Source organism: Mus pahari, unplaced genomic scaffold, assembly GCF_900095145.1.
Source record: "Mus pahari unplaced genomic scaffold, PAHARI_EIJ_v1.1 scaffold_6868_1, whole genome shotgun sequence".
Lineage (NCBI taxonomy): Eukaryota > Metazoa > Chordata > Mammalia > Rodentia > Muridae > Mus > Mus pahari.
This window is the reverse complement of record NW_018392538.1, coordinates 33,799-52,280: the sequence shown is the minus strand read 5'-3', so window position 1 is coordinate 52,280 and position 18,482 is coordinate 33,799. Positions and strand designations below refer to the sequence as shown.

At 43.2% G+C, this 18,482-nt stretch overlaps 1 protein-coding gene and 2 pseudogenes across 1 annotated transcript; 2 read left to right on the top strand and 1 right to left on the bottom strand.

The window, feature by feature from the left end:
• Positions 1-2,118, bottom strand: LOC110315082 (heat shock cognate 71 kDa protein-like; the record flags this gene model as incomplete). The annotated part of the gene is made up of 2 exons (XM_021189235.1): positions 2,085-2,118; positions 1-512 (listed from the first exon to the last, which is right to left on the bottom strand). Coding segments are annotated over exons 1-2 (546 nt in total), but the record flags the coding sequence as incomplete, so codon positions are not given.
• A 1,345-nt stretch (positions 2,119-3,463) lies between these two features.
• Positions 3,464-13,928, top strand: LOC110315081 (annotated as a pseudogene).
• Positions 13,929-17,199: 3,271 nt separating this feature from the next.
• LOC110315083 lies at positions 17,200-17,667 on the top strand (annotated as a pseudogene).
• Positions 17,668-18,482: the final 815 nt, after the last annotated feature.

Sequence of the window (18,482 nt, the reverse complement as noted above, 5' to 3'; positions counted from 1 at the left end):
GGGGTTAATGCTCTTATTCAGTTCTTTTCCATTGAAGAAGTCTTGCAGAAGTTTCTGAATCTTGGGGATTCTGGTAGAACCACCCACCAAGACAATATCATGGATCTGTNACTTGTCCAGTTTGGCATCTCGAAGGGCCTTCTCTACAGGGTCCAGTGTGCCACGGAACAGGTCAGCATTCAACTCCTCAAATCGAGCCCGGGTAATGGAGGTATAGAAGTCAATTCCCTCATAGAGAGAATCAATCTCAATACTGGCCTGGGTGCTGGAGGAGAGGGTGCGCTTGGCCCTCTCACAGGCGGTGCGGAGTCGGCGGACAGCTCTCTTGTTCTCGCTGATGTCCTTCTTGTGCTTTCGCTTAAACTCAGCAATGAAATGGTTGACCATTCGGTTGTCAAAATCTTCTCCACCCAAGTGGGTGTCTCCAGCTGTTGATTTGACTTCAAAAATTCCATCCTCAATAGTGAGGATTGACACATCAAAAGTGCCACGTCTCAAGTCAAAAATCGAGGCTCAGCATTCTTATGCTTTTTCTTCCTCTCTCATTAGCTAACAGATTCCTAGGAAATGGAGACAGAGACAATTCATCTAATGTTTATCCATGTGACTGTTCTTGTCTCTGAGATAGGCGTTGGCACTTTTCTCTTTATAGCTAGCATGGCTTATGCTCTCCCACACTATCATCTCCCTGAGATGTTACAGGAAATGATCTGATTCTGGACAGGGGTAATGGAGTTTCAGGGGGTGGAGGTTTGTTTGTTTGTTTATTGTCCAGGTTTTTTTGATATTTTATTTTAATGCTTTACATTTATTGCATTGGTGGTCGCACACATACCATAGCACTTATGTGGAAGACATGTATGTTGTAGTCGTGTATATGGGTATCCAAGGACAACTTTCAGAATCTGCTTCCCTTCTTCCAACACATGGACTCTTCAGGTCAAACTCGGGTCATCAGCAGTGCTTTCATTTGCTGAGCCAATTCACTGGTCCATTAAGAGAAGTTTGAGTGCCTTCCTTGGATCACAGATGGGGGTTGATTCCTCTGTGTCCTCAGGTGGAATCTCTGCTTTAAGACCACTGAATTTAACTGGAAAATATAACCCCACATTTTAACATCAAGCAATGTGACAATCATTGGGATTATCAGAACCACCTGGTTAGGTCCCTTCCACAGAGGATCCAACTGTTCTGTGGATTTTAACAGGAGAACCCAGATCCATTTAGACTGAGTGTGGACAACTTTGTTTCCATACTCCTCTTATAGGGTTGTTGGACTTGCCCCTAATTCATAGTGTATTGTACTGAATTATCTGCTTGACTTCAGAGTTTAACTCAGAACTCATGTGAGGAAAAGCCATACAACAACCAAGGACTATACTTGGGGTCAGTTTGTGGAGCTATTCTAACATTCCTGGGGCAACAAGAACAGATTCTCCCATTTGTCAGAGGTTTCTTGGCAAAGTTTTCTTAGGATCTACTTAAGAGCTTGGTTAATCCTTTCAATACAATGTGAGCTTTGGGGCTTCAAATCAGAATTTCAGTAATATTTTTTTTTTATTATTTTCTTTATTTACATTTCAAATGCTATCCCGAAAGATTCCCATACCCCTCCCCCTTCAGTAATATTTTATCCCTAGAGCTGTGGATATAGATTGAGTCACATGTGTAAATAAAGGTTAATCCGTGAGTCTTAAATGACCAGGAGAGACCAAACCTTGGGACAGTGTCTTTTAGGAGCACATATTTGACTACTCTGTAATCATTTCAACCCCAGTTGCTGAAGATTCTATCCAGTACAAGAAGGTGTATACAAACACTAATACATATTTGAAGCTGCCACAAGGAGACAAAAGAGTACATTCTATCTCCCAGTTCTCACTGGGATAGGAGCACGTTCTCTGCATCACTCCAAGATGTATAAAGAATGAGGGCAGCACCATTGTGAAGACTATAGCCCTGATATGCTTGCTTTACTGTAGGTAAGTCTCTACCCAAGAACAGACAAGTTAACATTTACAGAGTGACATCCCTCCCTGGATGGAATGAATCATGTATTCCCTGATTTTTCTTAACTGCAGCACCTAGAGTAAAAAGTGGTTTCCCACATTGGTCCATGGCCAGTTTCTGTTGCCCCCTTTCATGGCAGAGTGATGTACATATAGGTTTTATATCATTTGTCTTTGGAAGGATCAGTACTCTCATGGGGATCTATCTTCAATGCTGTCTTCTTTGCTTTCCTCTGTGCTGGTATATTTCCTTGGGAAACATGAGACATGCATGCCCTTCTGATGGCCCTTCTAGTAGATGACGGACCTTTGTCAAAACTTCGACAGCGTCCAATAGGTTTAAAATCTTTTTTTGCTTATGTTTGCTTATGTTTTATAGGTCAGGTATTGGCTGATAACTATTGCATAGGTTCTAGGAGTCAAACTCAGGTTGCCAGACATGAATAGCAAGGGCCTTTGCTGGCTGATCCATCACCTCACTCCACCTTCATCCTTATCTCCATATTCCTTAGTAGCAGGATTCACATTGTTAAGACCTAGGTAAAATAGCAAGGCCAAGATAGAATGTTAAGGCCTAAGTAAAAATGTTAAGGCCTAGGTAACTGTTTCCTGGCTAGCCTGTCATTTTGTGCTGTTACTAATATTTTAATGAAACTTTCACATGTGTTGCTTCTGATGTAACTAGGAAACTTTCTAATGCCAAGTTGATTACATATTCTTTTTCTGTTGTGTGCCCTTGGAAATCATGATAAAATTCAATAGAACTGCTTTGTCTATGTACTCACAATAAGCTTGAACTGGAACCAACCACTCAACAGCACTTCCTGTACCTGTGTATGTGTCCTTATGGTCTTTGCTTTAATAAGTTGCCACTGGGATGGACCCAATCATAAGAGAGACACCTGCATCTATTAGATAAAAGCTTCAATTTTGAGTAAGGGTCAAGTAAAGTTTAAGTTGCCAGGACCTTCCTAGGAGCTGACATCCTACTTGGTACAAAGAGACATGTATTTTGGTAACTGTCATCCTGGTTGGCAAGTTAAGACATGAAGGTTAGACAAATCCCATCCTGGTTGACAAGCTAAGACATGAATGTTAAACAAGTTAACAAGTCCCTTGCCACAGTTGAATACTCCAACCAGTGGGAACAGGACGAGTGTACAACAAAGACATGTTCCTAATGAAACCCCCATCCCTAATTCCTGATTGGTGAAAATCTTGGCACAGATATTTCTAATCTCAGGCTTAAAAAGCCCTACTGGATCTTGACTCAATGTCACAGTCTGCTCCCAAGTCTGACTGGAGTCCCTGATCTATCAGCCTTGGGGTGTGGTGTTCGATAAACCATTCCTGTTTGCTGAGATCTACCAGTGTCTGAGTGGTGTATGTGATGATTCCCAGACCCCAACACAAACATTTGAGTCATGGTGTTATTTTACACTCTAAAACTTGCCATGACTTGTGAGCTGTGCACAGTCAGGCTGGTCCCCAGTAGAGCACAGGCCTTGAACCCTGGTGACATGGTAGGTGGTGACTTCTGCCTGCATGGGACAGGAGGTGTTCAGCCACACCTCCTGGGCCCCTGACTCCTACCTCAGCCACAGCCTCCCACAGTCCCCCTGCAGGGAGGTGTGTGCCCATCAGTCACATGGGCAAAGCCCCAAACTCCTGATATTCCATATGGACTCCACCCTGACAGTGTCCGGGCCACATCCAGATATGCTCTGCTCCAAAATTACTTGGCAAGAGCCAGGTAGACCTGCCCACTCTAAAAGGGGCATTTTGTCCCCTTCTCCCTCTCTTGCCCTCTTACTCTTTTACTCTCCTGTCTCTCTTACTCTTGCTTCCCACTTGCTCCTCCTCTACCCATTCTCTTCAGCTTTCTCTCCACATGGCCATACTGCCTTCCCTGCTTCCTTGCTCTCTTTCTTTCTCTGCCTTTCTAAAATAAATGCCTTAAAACCACAGGCTGCCTCTTTTCATTGGGACCCACCTTGCTGGAGCAGGGGAATACCCTTACAGAAGCATGATAAAGGGGGGTGGTATGAGGGTTTGCAGAGGGGAAACCTGGAAATGGGATAAGATTTGAAAATCAAATAAATAAAATATCCAATTAAAAAAATAAGAGTAAATTGGTGATAGGGAATAAAAAGAATTTTGAGTTTTCTTAATAAGGAGTCATTAGCACCTTAAGAACACCTCTAAAATCTCTAGGATGAAAAGAACCGAACACATTGAAGAAGAGTAAATGGCAGGAAATACTCAAACTCAGGGCTGAAATCAACCCTGAGTTTGTTTGCAAGATACAAAGAATCAACGAATCCTAGAGGTAGTTCTTTGAGAAAATCAACAAGCTAGATAAACAGTTAGCCAAACTAACTAAAGGGCACAAAGACAGTACCAAAATTAAGAAAATCAAACATGAAAACGGAGACATAACAATAGAAACTGAAGAATTTAAAAACTCAGCCTGTGTGAGTAGAAAAGCCTATGTTCAACAAACCTGGGAAATGTAGATGAAATGGATATGAAATGGATGATATTATTTTATTTTATTTTAAGATTTATTTTTGAATGTATGAGTGCTCTGCTGCATATACAGTGACCTGCCAGAAGAGGGCTTCAGATCCTGTTATAGATATTTGTGAGCCACCATGTGACTGCTGGGAATTGGACTCAAGACCTCTGGAAGCAAAGCCAGAGCTCCCAACTGCTGAGCCATCTCTCCAGCCCAGTATCACATACCAAACTTAAGTCAATATAAGTAAACTATATAAAAAGCCCCATAACCCCTACAGAAACAGAAGTAGTCATTAGAATCCTCCCAACCAAAAACAAAACAAAACAAAACAAAAACCAAAAATCAAAAAATCAAAAAAATCAAACAAATAAACCAGCAAGCAAACAAAAAACAGCAAAAATGAGGGCACAGACTTTTTAATCTGGAATGAGTCTGCACAAATCATGTTTGAGACTTTAAAGATGGGTGCCTTAGCTCAAACTTCTAGAAATTCCAGATGCCTCCAAACCTTTTCATTTATAGGTCCATGAAACAAATGCTACTGCAAGTAGTGTGGAACTACATATTCTAGGCCCATGGTACCACCTTGTAGTAGCCCTGTCCAGGCTACTGCATCCTATCTCCTCATGTTTTTCAATTGTCTAAGAGCTATGGTGACTACTATTATTTAAGCGAAAGAAGCAGAAAAGTTAACTCTGGGTCAGCATCTTATACTTACATCACCCCATGCAGTTAAGGATCTTCTCAAAGGAACACCAGAATCCTGGCTGATCAAGACATGTGTGAAAAATAGTAGCAGGTCCTTTTCCTGGAATATACTGGAATCTAGATCAAAACCCCACTGTCATCAGTCTTGGTACATTCTTGCCCAATGATGACACACAGAAACTCATCAGTAATTCTCTGAGGAATCAAACATGATGAAAGAAATCTGTCTCTGTAACTCATGTACCCATAGAAGGAGTTACAGAGACAAAGTTCAGAGCTGAGATGGAAGGACCATCAAGAGACTGCCACAGCCAGTGTTCCATCCCATAAATAACCACCAAACCCCTACACTGTTGCATAAGCCAGCAAGATTTTGCTGACAGGACCCTGATATAGCTGACTCTTATGAAGCTATGCCCGTGCCTGGCAAATATATAAGTAGATGCTCACAGTCATCTATTGGATGAAACACAGGTCCCCCAATGTTGGAGCTAGAAAAAGTACCCAAGGAAATGAAAGGGCCTGCAGCCCTACAGGAGGATCAACAATATGAACTAACCAATAACCCCAGAGATCGTGTCTCTACCTGCATATGTAGCAGAAGATGCCCTATTTGGCCATCACTTGGAGGAGAGGCCCTTGGTCTTGAGAAGATTATATGCCCAGTACAGGGGAATGCCAGGGCCAGGAGGCAGAAGTGTGTGGTGGGGATCAGAGCAGGGGTAGTGTATAGGGGACCTTCAGGATACCATTTGAAATGTAAATGAAGAAAATATATAATAACAAAATTAAAAACAAACAGAAAGAGATCTGTTTAGACATAACAGACACCCCCACATCCCATGAAAGATTCTGAGGCAATGCTCTACATGGTTGGGAACATCATCATTAAACATGGATCCAAGGACACAGGGGTTTCAGCAGAAATTGCAACTGAAATGATTTGGACCCAAGACTTATAGACCAAATACATGGTAAAAAGAAGACCTGTTATCTCATACCAGGAATGTCACTATGCTTTAGTTACGGCACATGTGAATGTTATGATCTATAGAGAAGGAGGGCTCATCACTGCTGGCAGAAAGAACATTAAAAATAAAGAGGAGTTCTTGGCTCTCCTGGAAACTCTTAGCCTTCCTCCAGGAGTTTTTTGGTTTCAATGCTTAAGACATCAACTTAAAAACTCCCTTGAGGCCAAGTGTCACCAGGCAATTACTTGGCTGCCCAAAAATTGGCCCAAAGTCCTGTGAGGTCTACTGATATTCTGGTGACATAATGTGACTCACTGCTGCCTGAGAATCCATAGTATAAGGGAACATAGGGGATATAAAAATGTTCAAAGTGTAGAAGAACCAAAAGGATGGTGGTAGAAGCCAGAGGGAAGGATCATTCTGCCAGCAAATATTGGCAAGATTCTGGAAACTAACTTCCACCAGGCTACCAGACTGGGGTCCAGTACACTTTCTGAGTTGCCTAGGAAAAGGTATGTTATAACTAGCCTTGACAGCCTGACCCAATTTATCTAACCAATATGTGTAGTTTATAGTAAAATAAATGTAAAGACAGAAACTTCTCCCAGAAGTTGGCACATATGAGGGTCCAAACTATGGTCAATAGTGAGAAACTGACTTCACTGATATGTGACCTGCTAGGGGAGGATAAGAGTCCATGACTTTGTTTTGTGATACGTTATTTGGGTAGGTATAAGTTTCATCCACTAGTCTAAAACGTCTCAAAGAGTAGCTCAAAAGCTCTTCCAGGTACTGGACCAACTATTTTACCACTTGCTTGGAATTGTGTCAGACTATAGCAGAGCATTCATAGCCAAAACTTATCAATTAACAGTGAATGTTTTATGAATAGATGAGACACTTCATTGTACATGCAGACCTCAGAGTTCTGATCATGTTCAAATGAAGAATAGTTCATTAATGGAAACAGTACAAACTCTCAATAGATTTCAGGGAAGGGTGCATAGGCCTCCTTCTTACTTTGGCCTTTTGTACCCAATACATGGAGGAATTCATCCCTATAGTATTTGTTTAGATTGCCTCTCCGATTGCATCCCAATATAAAAGATGACCAGTTAACCAAATTATAACTATTTATTTTTCATTGTCCAAGCACTCCTGTTCTCCATAAAGGCTATACATCCAACTCTTCAAGAGACACAGTGGACTTCTGTCTCCTCCACCATCACCCTAACCACCTCTGAACCTTGTCGTACTGATACTACTTTGCTGAAAAGTGTAGCCAAAGACAGCACAATCAATTTGAAAAAGACTTACCCCCCCCCAAAAAAAATAACCTGGGCATGGTGGCGCACATCTTTAATCCCAGCACTTGGGAGGCAGAGGCAGGTGGATTTCTCAGTTCGAGACCGCCCTGGTCTACAGAGTGAGTTCCAGGACAGCCAGGACTACACAGAGAAACCCTGTCTCAAAAACACCGAGAGAGAGAGAGAGAGAGAGAGAGAGAGAGAGAGAGAGAGAGAGAGAGAGAGAGAGAGAGAGAGAGAGAGAGAGAGAGAGAGAGAGAGAGAGAGAGAGAGAGAGAAGAGAGAGAGAGAGAGAGAGAGAGAAAAGAAAGAAAGAAAGAAAGAAAGAAAGAAAGAAAGAAAGAAAGAAAGAAAGAAAGAAAGAAAGAAAGAAAAAGACTTATATGATTTTTCCACTCTTACACCTGAGTGGGTAGGTGGCAGCTTACCATGCATTCAGCACACCCATGTCAAGAAGCTAGAAGCCACAGATGACAATGCCAATCAAAGACCATCCTGAAATTATGGACCCATTAAAATTGAGGTTTCACCAGACCTGAGTCCTTTCCATTCCCTATCCACTGTATTGAGTATTAGGTATCTTGTGAATACAGGATCATAGTTCAACCCTCAACAGCCTCAGGCCTGGAACTAGGAATGCAAGAAGGTAGATATTGGAGAAGGGAGAGCTAATGGGACTACAGAGCCTCAAACCAAGACCCCTGTTTACCTTTGCTCACAGATGCCTACTTTGTCTGGTTGTTTTGCATAAAAGGAGAATGTGGGATTTTAGCTTTTGAAGGAGGGACATAAACTTTACAATTGGATATTCCCCCTGTATCTGAGTTCCTCTATTGACTAGTGCAAGGGAATTTTCATTGCAAAAACAATCAGATTGTAAAACAGAGATTTTGTGAAATCACCTGTCTCAATATTTTGAAACAGTGTCTCTGTTCAAGGTATGTGCACATGAAAAAATATAATCCAACATGCATAGAATTAAGTGTGCAGGAGAATGATTTTGCCTCTGAGAAAAAGGGCAACCTGGGGAAGTGGACTGTGTGTTATATGAATGGGCCCCAGAGGTAGATTTATATTGGAGAACAATCTACCACATGCAAGGATCCTAGAGCTTCAGGTTCTAACAAAGATGAGCTACACATGCTCAGGCCCTATGAAATTCTCCCCATCCTAAGCACTTGTCTTAGTGAAGCAGAGAAAAATCTCTAGTTTTGGAAGTAGAAGGTACCAATGGGTATCCCCTGGATAAAAAGAGAGAGGCCCCCTTTTTTTGCAATGAAAACTTCCTTGTTCATGGCAATAGAGGAACTCAGGTAAAGAGGGAATATAAAATTGTACAGGCACCTCAGAATCTGGTCTAAATGGTGCAAGCTGGTAAGCAGGTGCACCCTGGTAGATCCAAGTGACATCAACAGTAGTCACATCCCTGGACAATCTCTTGTATCCAGGAGAACCCTTGAATCTTCTGTGATGTCACCATTGTTGTGGTGACACCAATTGCCTGTGGATTATTCCTTCAGTGCCTATTGGGTTCACAAGCAGGCGTGTTGTACTAGTTGCTCACGCTATTTTGGAGGGAAAATACAATACACACGGAGATCAGACTTAGGCAGAAGGAAGCCAGCCTTCTGTCATGTTGGGAAATTGGAAGAAAGAAATTGTCCTTAGGAAGGCACAGTGAATCCTGGGCAAGGGTTGGGGGCCACCTTGAGGACATGAGCTTGAGCTGGTCCTTCCAGGAATAGGACTTATGATCTGGATCCTCAACATTCTTCAAAGGCAGACCCAGAAATAAGAATTTATGATGATTAGTTTTGCTGAGAGCCAGGAATTGAGAAACCTGCACTTGCTTTGCTGAGAGATTTTAATTTCATCCCCACTGACCAAATATACCAGGCGGAAGCTCTGTGAGTATAATAAAGTGTTTCTCTCAGGATAGAGTGTTGAACCACTTCATCCTGTTAGAGATTCCAGTAGGTTACAAGATGATGTGATGCCAAGAACAGAGTGGGATATTCCTCTGCTCATGAATCAAGGTCTCTGACACTTTGGCATTGAACACACAAGATGTGGACTGATTCACAGTCGGGGTTTCGTGTAGTAGTGTATGAGCACTCATCACACATTTTAAGAAGTCTGGACAAATTTTGGCTTATGGGAGATGTTAGGTGCTTGTGTGTACGGTCAATCTTTTTGTGCTAAGTATGACAGACTACATTGTCAGATAAGAGCTGACAGTGCCCTCCATTTCTTCTTGCATGGGGGAGCTTATGCATTTCAGGGCTAGGGGAATTGCAAAAGGGAGGAAGGAATATGGTTAATGATGGTGGTTGGGAACAGGGATCTAGCTGAGGAGCCCAGCTTGAAGATAGATTTCCTGATCTTTCAGGGATTCTCTGTGTCTCTAGATTTTCCTCTTGCTCAGACTTCTGTGTGGGACTAAGCATGATGTCTCCATTCCCTGCCCTATTATCTCTACAAGTTTACTACTGTTTATCATCCTACATGATCTGTTGGAAAGGCATCACCCAAACTCTCCACCACCAATAAGCAGGAGCAGAGAATGAAGAGGATGGAGAAGCTCAAATGGGATCTCCAGAAGATCAAAAATGAGAGAGACAAACTGCAGTGAAGCCTGGCCAATTACACTAACAAGGCTTTGAACAACAGGTATTCATTGTGCCGGGTTCTTTGCTGACTGTCTTGGGCCCTCTCTATTACCACCAGATTCCCTCATATCCCAGGAGGTTACAACTCCAGGCTGTCATCATATCCAAACTCATTTTGCTGATTGGATTTTCAACAAAAAACTTCAAGTTCTGACAGTAATGATATGGAACTAGGCACTTTTTATTCCTCCAAAAGGAAATAAGAGCCTGTGGTATGAATCACAGTCTGAGGATAAGGGTAATAATGTGTGAGCCCTAACCCTGCATTGTAAGAATCCATACAGGTGTTAGTTTGTGAGAGATGCAAGGTACTCTGTGTTTATGGTCAATCATGTTTGCAGTTGACCTTGAGGTAATTTGGGTCCAATTGACCCTCTCAACAGCTGGAGGGACATGGTTCCACATGCTGCCTCTCAATATGACTGGATTGGCTGCAGTTCATCACTGCTTTTCTCAAATGTTATCCATTATACTTTCATATAATGTATGTTTATTTGGAAATCTGATTGTGTTTGATTATGTGTGTGGGGGGATGTTTTGTGTGTGTATGTTCCACTTAAGATCTGGAGTGTCTGTGTAGTATGATGGGACCTGAGATTTTGCTTGACACAGTTTCCAGGCAATAACAGTGAAGATGCCAGGGAGCCTCACTTTGAGCAGCACAGCACATGACCTGTGTACTCATCTTAAGTACACACTCGAAACTCCTGGTGTATGTTATAACGGATTTCCCCTATATATGTTGATTATGTCCTTTGGGAATTTATGTAGCAATAGAACTAATGATTGACAATTCCTTGTCTAAAGCAGATGTGTCATCAGAGGTATAAGGTGAACCCAGGCTTGTGGCACAGGTTTCTGGAAAGTTCTTGGAGAGCTAGTCTATTCTTTCATGCCCCTTCAGGGAGATAAAGCACGTCAACTCCCTACCTTTACTTCCCTGGCTCTACTGACCCCAGGTCAAGAGTAATAAGTTTAATAAAACTGATAACATGGAGGAATGTCATGGCATATATGTGTTGGAGTTGTCCACAATTCAGCTTGAATTGACATGATGATTGTATCTTTAGTGCATGAGATTATTTTCTCCTTGGGCCATGCCCTCCCACAGGATCAACTTTGAGACATTCATGCTTGAGATGCAACATGACCGGTTGTTGACTGACCTGAAGAGAATGTCCCAGGACATCAGTGAGGCCATGTACAAGTGCAAGGAGCTGACTAAAGAAAATCAATTCTACTGGTGAGTGACTAACAGGGTCATGACCCAAGAACTAGGCACAGGATATATCTGCCTATCCTTGTCTTTGAACTAAAGTGAGGGCTGGGGTTCTATACTGTTTGTCTCTAAACAGGAAGCCCACCTCCTTCAAAGCAAGACTTTAAGCTTTTTACCTCTTGTACTCATTTTGGCCAAGTGTGAAGAGTCTGAGAGCCCCTCAAGTCATTGTCCTTTCCAACACAGTGTATTTGAGACAGAAAAGATTAACACCATGATGAAGATATCAATCAACCTTGAGCCTCTTGGGCTCTGAAAGTAGATACATAGATGAGGTTTCCATGAGACACATAGAAAGACTGTGTGTTGTTTGGATCTCTTCTCTTCTACTAGAGAAGGTCTGCCTTCTATCTACAGGTGACTTTTGAATACCATGGACATATAAGCACACATGGGTCCCAGGTCCTCTTCTGAGAGATATGTAAGTCCCTGTTAGTGTCAGGGTTCTCAGAAGTACCTTGGTTTGTGAAATATGGCTGTCCTCTGGATTTGACCTCCCTCTATGTGATGCTCCATGGCCCATTGTGAGGGGGATGGTCTTTGTAGGATTGGGAAGAAGATGGATGCTGACTCGAGTGACCATTGCTTGTTTGTGACTCAGCATCAGGCACTGCCAACTTCTGAATGCATCTAACCACATCCAGCACAAAGTCAGGATGTTGTGGAAGGACACTAGACAGATGCTAGGGGAGCAGATTGGACTGGAAGAATGTTACAAAGAATCAACAAGGCTGTGTAAAGAAGGCAGACTGAAGATCAACGAACTATGTACCCAGTATCAGCAGGTAGGATGCATGAAGCATCTGGGGAGGGTTGCAGTCATTTCTAACCTTAAACAGCAGGTAGGATGCATGAAGCATCTGGGGCAGGTTGCAGTCATGCTTAACCTTAAACACAGTCAAGCCTAGGCAATTATCCTGCACCTTATCCAGGTGCTCTCCTATGTCTTATCCAGTTGTTCATTTCTGGGATCATTTCCAAGCCTTTCTGTGGAGTTATCCTTTTTCAAGAAACTAGATGTTTGGGATGTAAACCATCCTGCTCAATGAAAAGCTGTATTTCCTTATAATAGATAGGTTGAANACACATTACACAAGTACATACCAGTATGCTAAATGTGTTCTATGTGGTTACCTCCATTGCAGAAGCACAGAATATTGATTGATAAAGTCAGAGCTTTAGCTCATTTGCTTCTTAGGGATCATGTGCGATCACAGGCAGGACAAAATTTGCAAGTATTAGATCCCAGTGGAACTGCCAAATGAGTGGTTATCATTGCCTTTTGGTGTGGATTGGGGGGCTTGTATGCTTTCTCTCCCTGTTCCCTGCATTGCAAGATGGTCCTTCACCCTGCCTAGATCTTGGCTCACAATGAGTAGCCACTTGTCAGTCCTGTTTTCTTTCAGTGTCACTAGAGTTGTTTCCTAGAGCTTATATTCTGGAGCTGACTGGATCAACAGGGATGTGAGACAGGCTTCTCTCAGGCTGAGTGTTGGTGTGAGAGTTGTGAGGCTTCAAGGATGAAATTTCACTAACTCTCTCAACCTAGTCTAAGAAGTGTGTTCCCTAAGAACTTTTAGTGCCCAAGGGATGGATAGCAGAGTCCTGTGTCTTCCATGAAGCATCAGCTTTTCATAGTCTCCATTCAACTGTTCCTCTACCATTGTTAACTACTCATAGTTTTCTGTGAACTTACGATTTTTGGAGAGAGAGAGAGAGAAAGAGAGAGAGAGAGAGAGAGAGAGAGAGAGAGAGAGAGAGAGAGAGAGCAGGCTGAGACAAAGTCAGACACACACACACACACACACACACACACACACACACATGCTCACATGCATACACACACAGATGCACACAAATTCTGCTCTCATTAAAGTGACACTCTGGCGGGGAACACATATATTCAAATGATAATAAAAAATAAGATTTCTAATACACTCAGCATGAAGTTATGAGATGAAGTAAATGGTTCTGAGAGTGTTGCCCCTGGACCCATGAGGTCACTGCAGACTTGCTTGGAAGAATTATGGACAGAGCATTTCTACCCTCATTCTGAGAGCAGTTATCTTCTGACAGGATCTCTCCAACTTCTCTGTGTGAGATCAGGAAGAGAAGCAGAGTTCAGCACTGAGGCTGTCAGAGCTGACCAAGTGGTAGCAGTGGGCAGAGGTGTGTTCTGAAGAGGACAACTGCATCTACTGACACATCAGAAGGCAGAGAGAAGAGAAAGATGAAAGATAGAAATGAAGAATGAAACATTGAATGTGTTGCCCTGGGAGTGGAAAAGATGTCTTGTTGTGGGTAGAAAATGCTGCTGTAGAATAATTTTAGGGAAGCATTGGGAAAGAAAATAATAATTTCTACTTGGGATTGTTTGACATGTATACCAGGCAGCCAAGTGAAGATTCCTAGTAGCCAGTTGGACATAGCAGTGGCAACACTAGTACTGGTTCAAACAGAGTGAGCTGGCTGAAGGAAAATCAGGGAGAAGCTGAAGAGTTGGTGGCACCTACAGCCTCACTCTGGATAAATGCCATACACTGAACAGAACCAGAGCTGCTGACCCCTGGAGTCCCTGAAAAGACCATGAAACTGAAGAAAGTGCTCTTATGGATAAGACTGAGAATAAAAGCCTTGTAGGTTAGGGAAGGAGGCAAGAGCTAGGGGTGTCCTAGAGACCAACATGCAGCCTCTAAATGACTGTCCCCAGGACTTATCCTAACTGCTTCCCACTCTAGTTTGTTCCAAGCAACCATATCCCCATGGCACTGTCATCAAGAAGAAAGGCCGCTGAAAAATGAAAGGACAACCCCACTGGGATGATATCTCATTTCAGAGTGAAGCAGCACCCTCCCCACACACCATTACTGGTTACCCGATTAAAAGGCTGAGGAGGCTGGGCAGTCCACCGAGAGTTACAAAATTCTTAGTCTAGTAAAGAGACTAGTTGAGAAGGTTCCAGTGGGAATAACATCCACATCTGTGTTTTCTGTGTTACAGGAGGAAATGAGGCCATCTCTATGCCAGGGCCTCATTTTCCAAGCCCTACACTAGCACAGGACTACAAGCCCACTCCTGCCCTCTGCTGGCTACAAGGAGCTCTTACAGACCTCACTCCTCTGGACTAGCTCATAGCCCAACCTTTCTTAGACTCCTGCAGGCACCCAGCTTCAGCCTCTTCTCCTTCTGAGAGTGCACACTCTGCAGGAGATCTCCACCTCAACAATGAAGTTGTCAGAGTGCTGTGTGGCCCTCAGACGGGTGAGTCATCAGTCCCATTCTGTATCAGCCTGCAACATCACCCCAGATTCTGGTCTTTGGTTGTGGAATGAAGGATCTGTAATAAAAGAAATCATAGATTCCTTCCATCTGTGAGTCTCTCTAGTTCTTGGAGTCACTGAATAAATGTGGGTGCATGTGCATATATGTGCATGTGTGCAGGAACAACTATGGAGGGAAACAGATACTCATTTAATTTAGTGTCAAGGATATCATCCTGTCAGTTGGCTTTTTGTTTCGGGATCTGTGGTAGAAAAATCCCCATGATGGGAGGCATTAGCTAAAGCAAAGCTGCTCAAGGTCATAGCAGAAGAAAGGAGGACAGGAAAGGACACTGTGTCCCAAAACATCCTTCAAGGGCAAGGCCAAGCATCCCAGCTTCTTCCTGTTGAGCCTTTCTTCCTTAAGCTGTGCATCCACTCACAGCAGCACAGGCTGCTTACAACCTGGCTCATAAGTTGGGTCTGGAAGTGCAAGTCTGGGACTCTAGAACTTCCAGCCTGAAGGAGAAGGACAGAAAATTACAAATCAACCTGGGTTTCTAAGCAAGTTCAAACCAAACCCAGGCTCTAGATTGATACCCTACTCAACATTTTTAGCACCCCCAAAAGATCCGTTCCCCAAAAAAGGGTTACTGTTACAATTTTTTAAATGTTGTGCACTGTCATTTCCATAGACAGCCGGAGCACTTGGCAGAGCTGTGTCAAATGATAAGTGGACACTGGGAATCTGTCAGTCAGTAGGTAGGTCAAGAGTTGTCATTGCAAGAGGATTACAGGGTTGAAGAAATTACCAGTTTTGGACACACTATCTCACCAATGGAATCTGAACAAAAAAACATCTATCAATTGTGACAGCAAAATATTCACTGTAGCTTATAGGTCAACTGCAGAAGTACTTCTTGGGACAATACCTTATGATATTAATCAAGATTGGAAAGAAAAACCCAAGGACTTAGTACTAGGATATAACTCTGGCTGTACTTCACAACAGAACTGGGAGAAGGTCTAGAGATGTGTCAGTGAATGGGAATGGAAAGAAGGTTTGGATAACAAAAAACTTAGAGAGGCATTTAAACTATGGAAGCCGAAACTTTCTATCTATGTGATGCTAGGGATGTAGCTCAGTGGCAGTTTATTTCTCTAGATTGCAAAAGGCCCCAGGTTCAAACTCCAGCACAAAGAAAAACAGAAATAAAAATTCTGTTAGGGTTATTGCATTATTTTAACATTGGCTTATAGTAACTCTGGCACCTTAGATAAAGAGGTGTTCTCCTGAAGGTCCATGGTGTAAAATTAGACCATTAGTAGTAACTCTGGAACAAATGTGGGTAGAAGGAATTGGAGAAAGGAATGATATACAGGAAAAAAATCAGAAAAATACTAAGAACTATGCTGTGAGTGCAGTATTTTGTTATAGTTTCTATATGCCATATTTAAAGTTTATCTTTGAACTTGCACATGTGTTTACACTCACATGTGCCATGCGGGGATGGGTACTAACAAAAGCCAAACAGGTGTTCAATTCCCCTGGACATAGAGTCATCTCAAGGTGTGGCCTCTGGGTGACAAACTGGGGTCCTCTGGAAGGGGAGGAATCTGGAAGAGTGGAAGTTCCCTTAACCAATGGCATCTCACTGATCTCTAAGTCCTACTTTTACTTGTCTGTTGTATGTGTATAAACATGCCAAAAGATACTATTTGAAGACATGAGATGTCCTGGTATGGAGTTACAGGCAATTGTAAGCCACCCAGCATAGGTGCTGAAAACAACCTTGGGTCCTCTGGGAGAACATCAGGTGCTCTTAACAACTGAGCCATCAATGCAGCCCTCAACAACATAAAATTTTAAAGATACAAGACAGAAAATTAAATATCTCTTATGATTCAGGCTTCCCAAGGGTTTCTAAAGTGTGTAGTCAGGCTAATAGAAAACGTGTCTGTCCCTTACTGAATACAGTTGCGAAGCTGCAGACAGTTAACAGGCAATGTAGAGATTTCTACGTACAGTTCAAATTCAGACTTCAAATGGCACTGCACAAGAGGGTTTGGAATTTATTCCTTACAATGGAGCCAGTAGCAACATGGCTTTGTCAAGTGAAGAAACAGAAGGCCGGTTGCACAAGCAGGCAATGTACTCATCTGTAGGTTCTGCATGTTGAAGACTGCATCATTAGCTCCACACACAGAGCCTTCTGTATATATATGGGATGAAGTGGAGTTCACCCATTATCCCTGATTTCTAGGACAACCAGCACTCAGTTCCACAGGATCCACAATGCAGACTGGGTAAGACATTGACTGTCTAGGTCTGGCAAAGGAGGGGAAGGTGATGGGGCAGTATCTAGGAAAAGTGTCACCGTGGACACACAGTGAAAGCAGAGGGTCTTGAGGAAGACATAGGGAAAACTGAGGCAAGGTAGTAGCAGTCACTTCTCTTCTGCCCTCACAGGAAACATGGGTCTGAAGCTGCTTGAGTCCTGACTTTGTCTCCTGCTGCTGCTGGGACTTGTCCTAATGCTTGCCTCATGCCGGGGACAAACCCCTTCCCAGGGGTTTGCCACCCAGCATATCACTAATAAAGCCAACCTCCAATGTAATGTTGAAATGCTGCCTATTAACATGCAAAGAAGGAGATGTAAGAACATAAATACTTTTCTTCACACAAGTTTTGCTAATGTTGTTGGTGTGTGTGGCAACCCAAGTGGCTTGTGCAGTGACAATATAAGTATAAACTGTCATAATAGTTCATCTCGGATACCTATAACTGTCTGTAACATCATAACTCTGGGAAGAAATTATACCCAATGCAGATACCAAACAAAAGGATCAGTGGAGTACTACACAGCTGCCTGTGACCCCAGAACTCCACAGGACAGTCCCACCTATCCAGTGGTTCCAGTTCACTTGGATGGGACATTTTAGCTCCAGTGCCAGCACTTGTACCTTTGCTCACCTGCTACTGCCAAGACCATAGTAGTGAAGAACCAATTCCTCTGTCTGTGCTTCATATCAACACCTGTCCACATGAAACCTGTCACTGAATCCCTTTAATTTAGCTGAGCAGATCTTTTCTAATTGATAAACACCTTCACATACAAATCTAGATCTCTGGTATCTCTGTGTCTGACAGGGTTGGGAGAAAAGGAACAGAGAGAGACACACAGAGAAAGGTGTGTGTGTATGTGTTGAGGCAGGCCTCATGCTAATAGACACATCTTCCCAGTCCCTGGAAACAAATGAATCTGAGAAGAGATGGACATCATTCTGAAAGTTCCCACACAACATCTTACCTGAAGTTTCTGTGTGAGATAGAAGTGGCTGGCAGAGGAGCCAGGGAATTGGGATCTCTCAGTGAGGCTATCCCTTGCCCTTTCCCTGCATAGGTGTTCTTATATATCAATTATGAGAGCATTCAACACAAACCAGGAAGGACATATCCCAAGATAAGGGAACTGGAATCTACACAGAAAAGAGATGAATAATGAGAGAGCCTGCCCTCGGGTTACAAATGATTGTTAGCTACTGTTGGTGCCTACCACCCCCACTAACCACTCCTCCTCCAGCAGGAATACCAGAGTGCCGCCCGCCGTCGCAGGACCGCCCACCGCCGGACCGCCGCCGCCGGACCGCCCACCGCCGGACCGCCGTGGCAGGACCGCCCACCGCTGGACCGCCGNCGCTGGACCGCCCACTGTCGCCCGGACTGCCCCCCATCATCGCGAGAACTTCGTGACAAC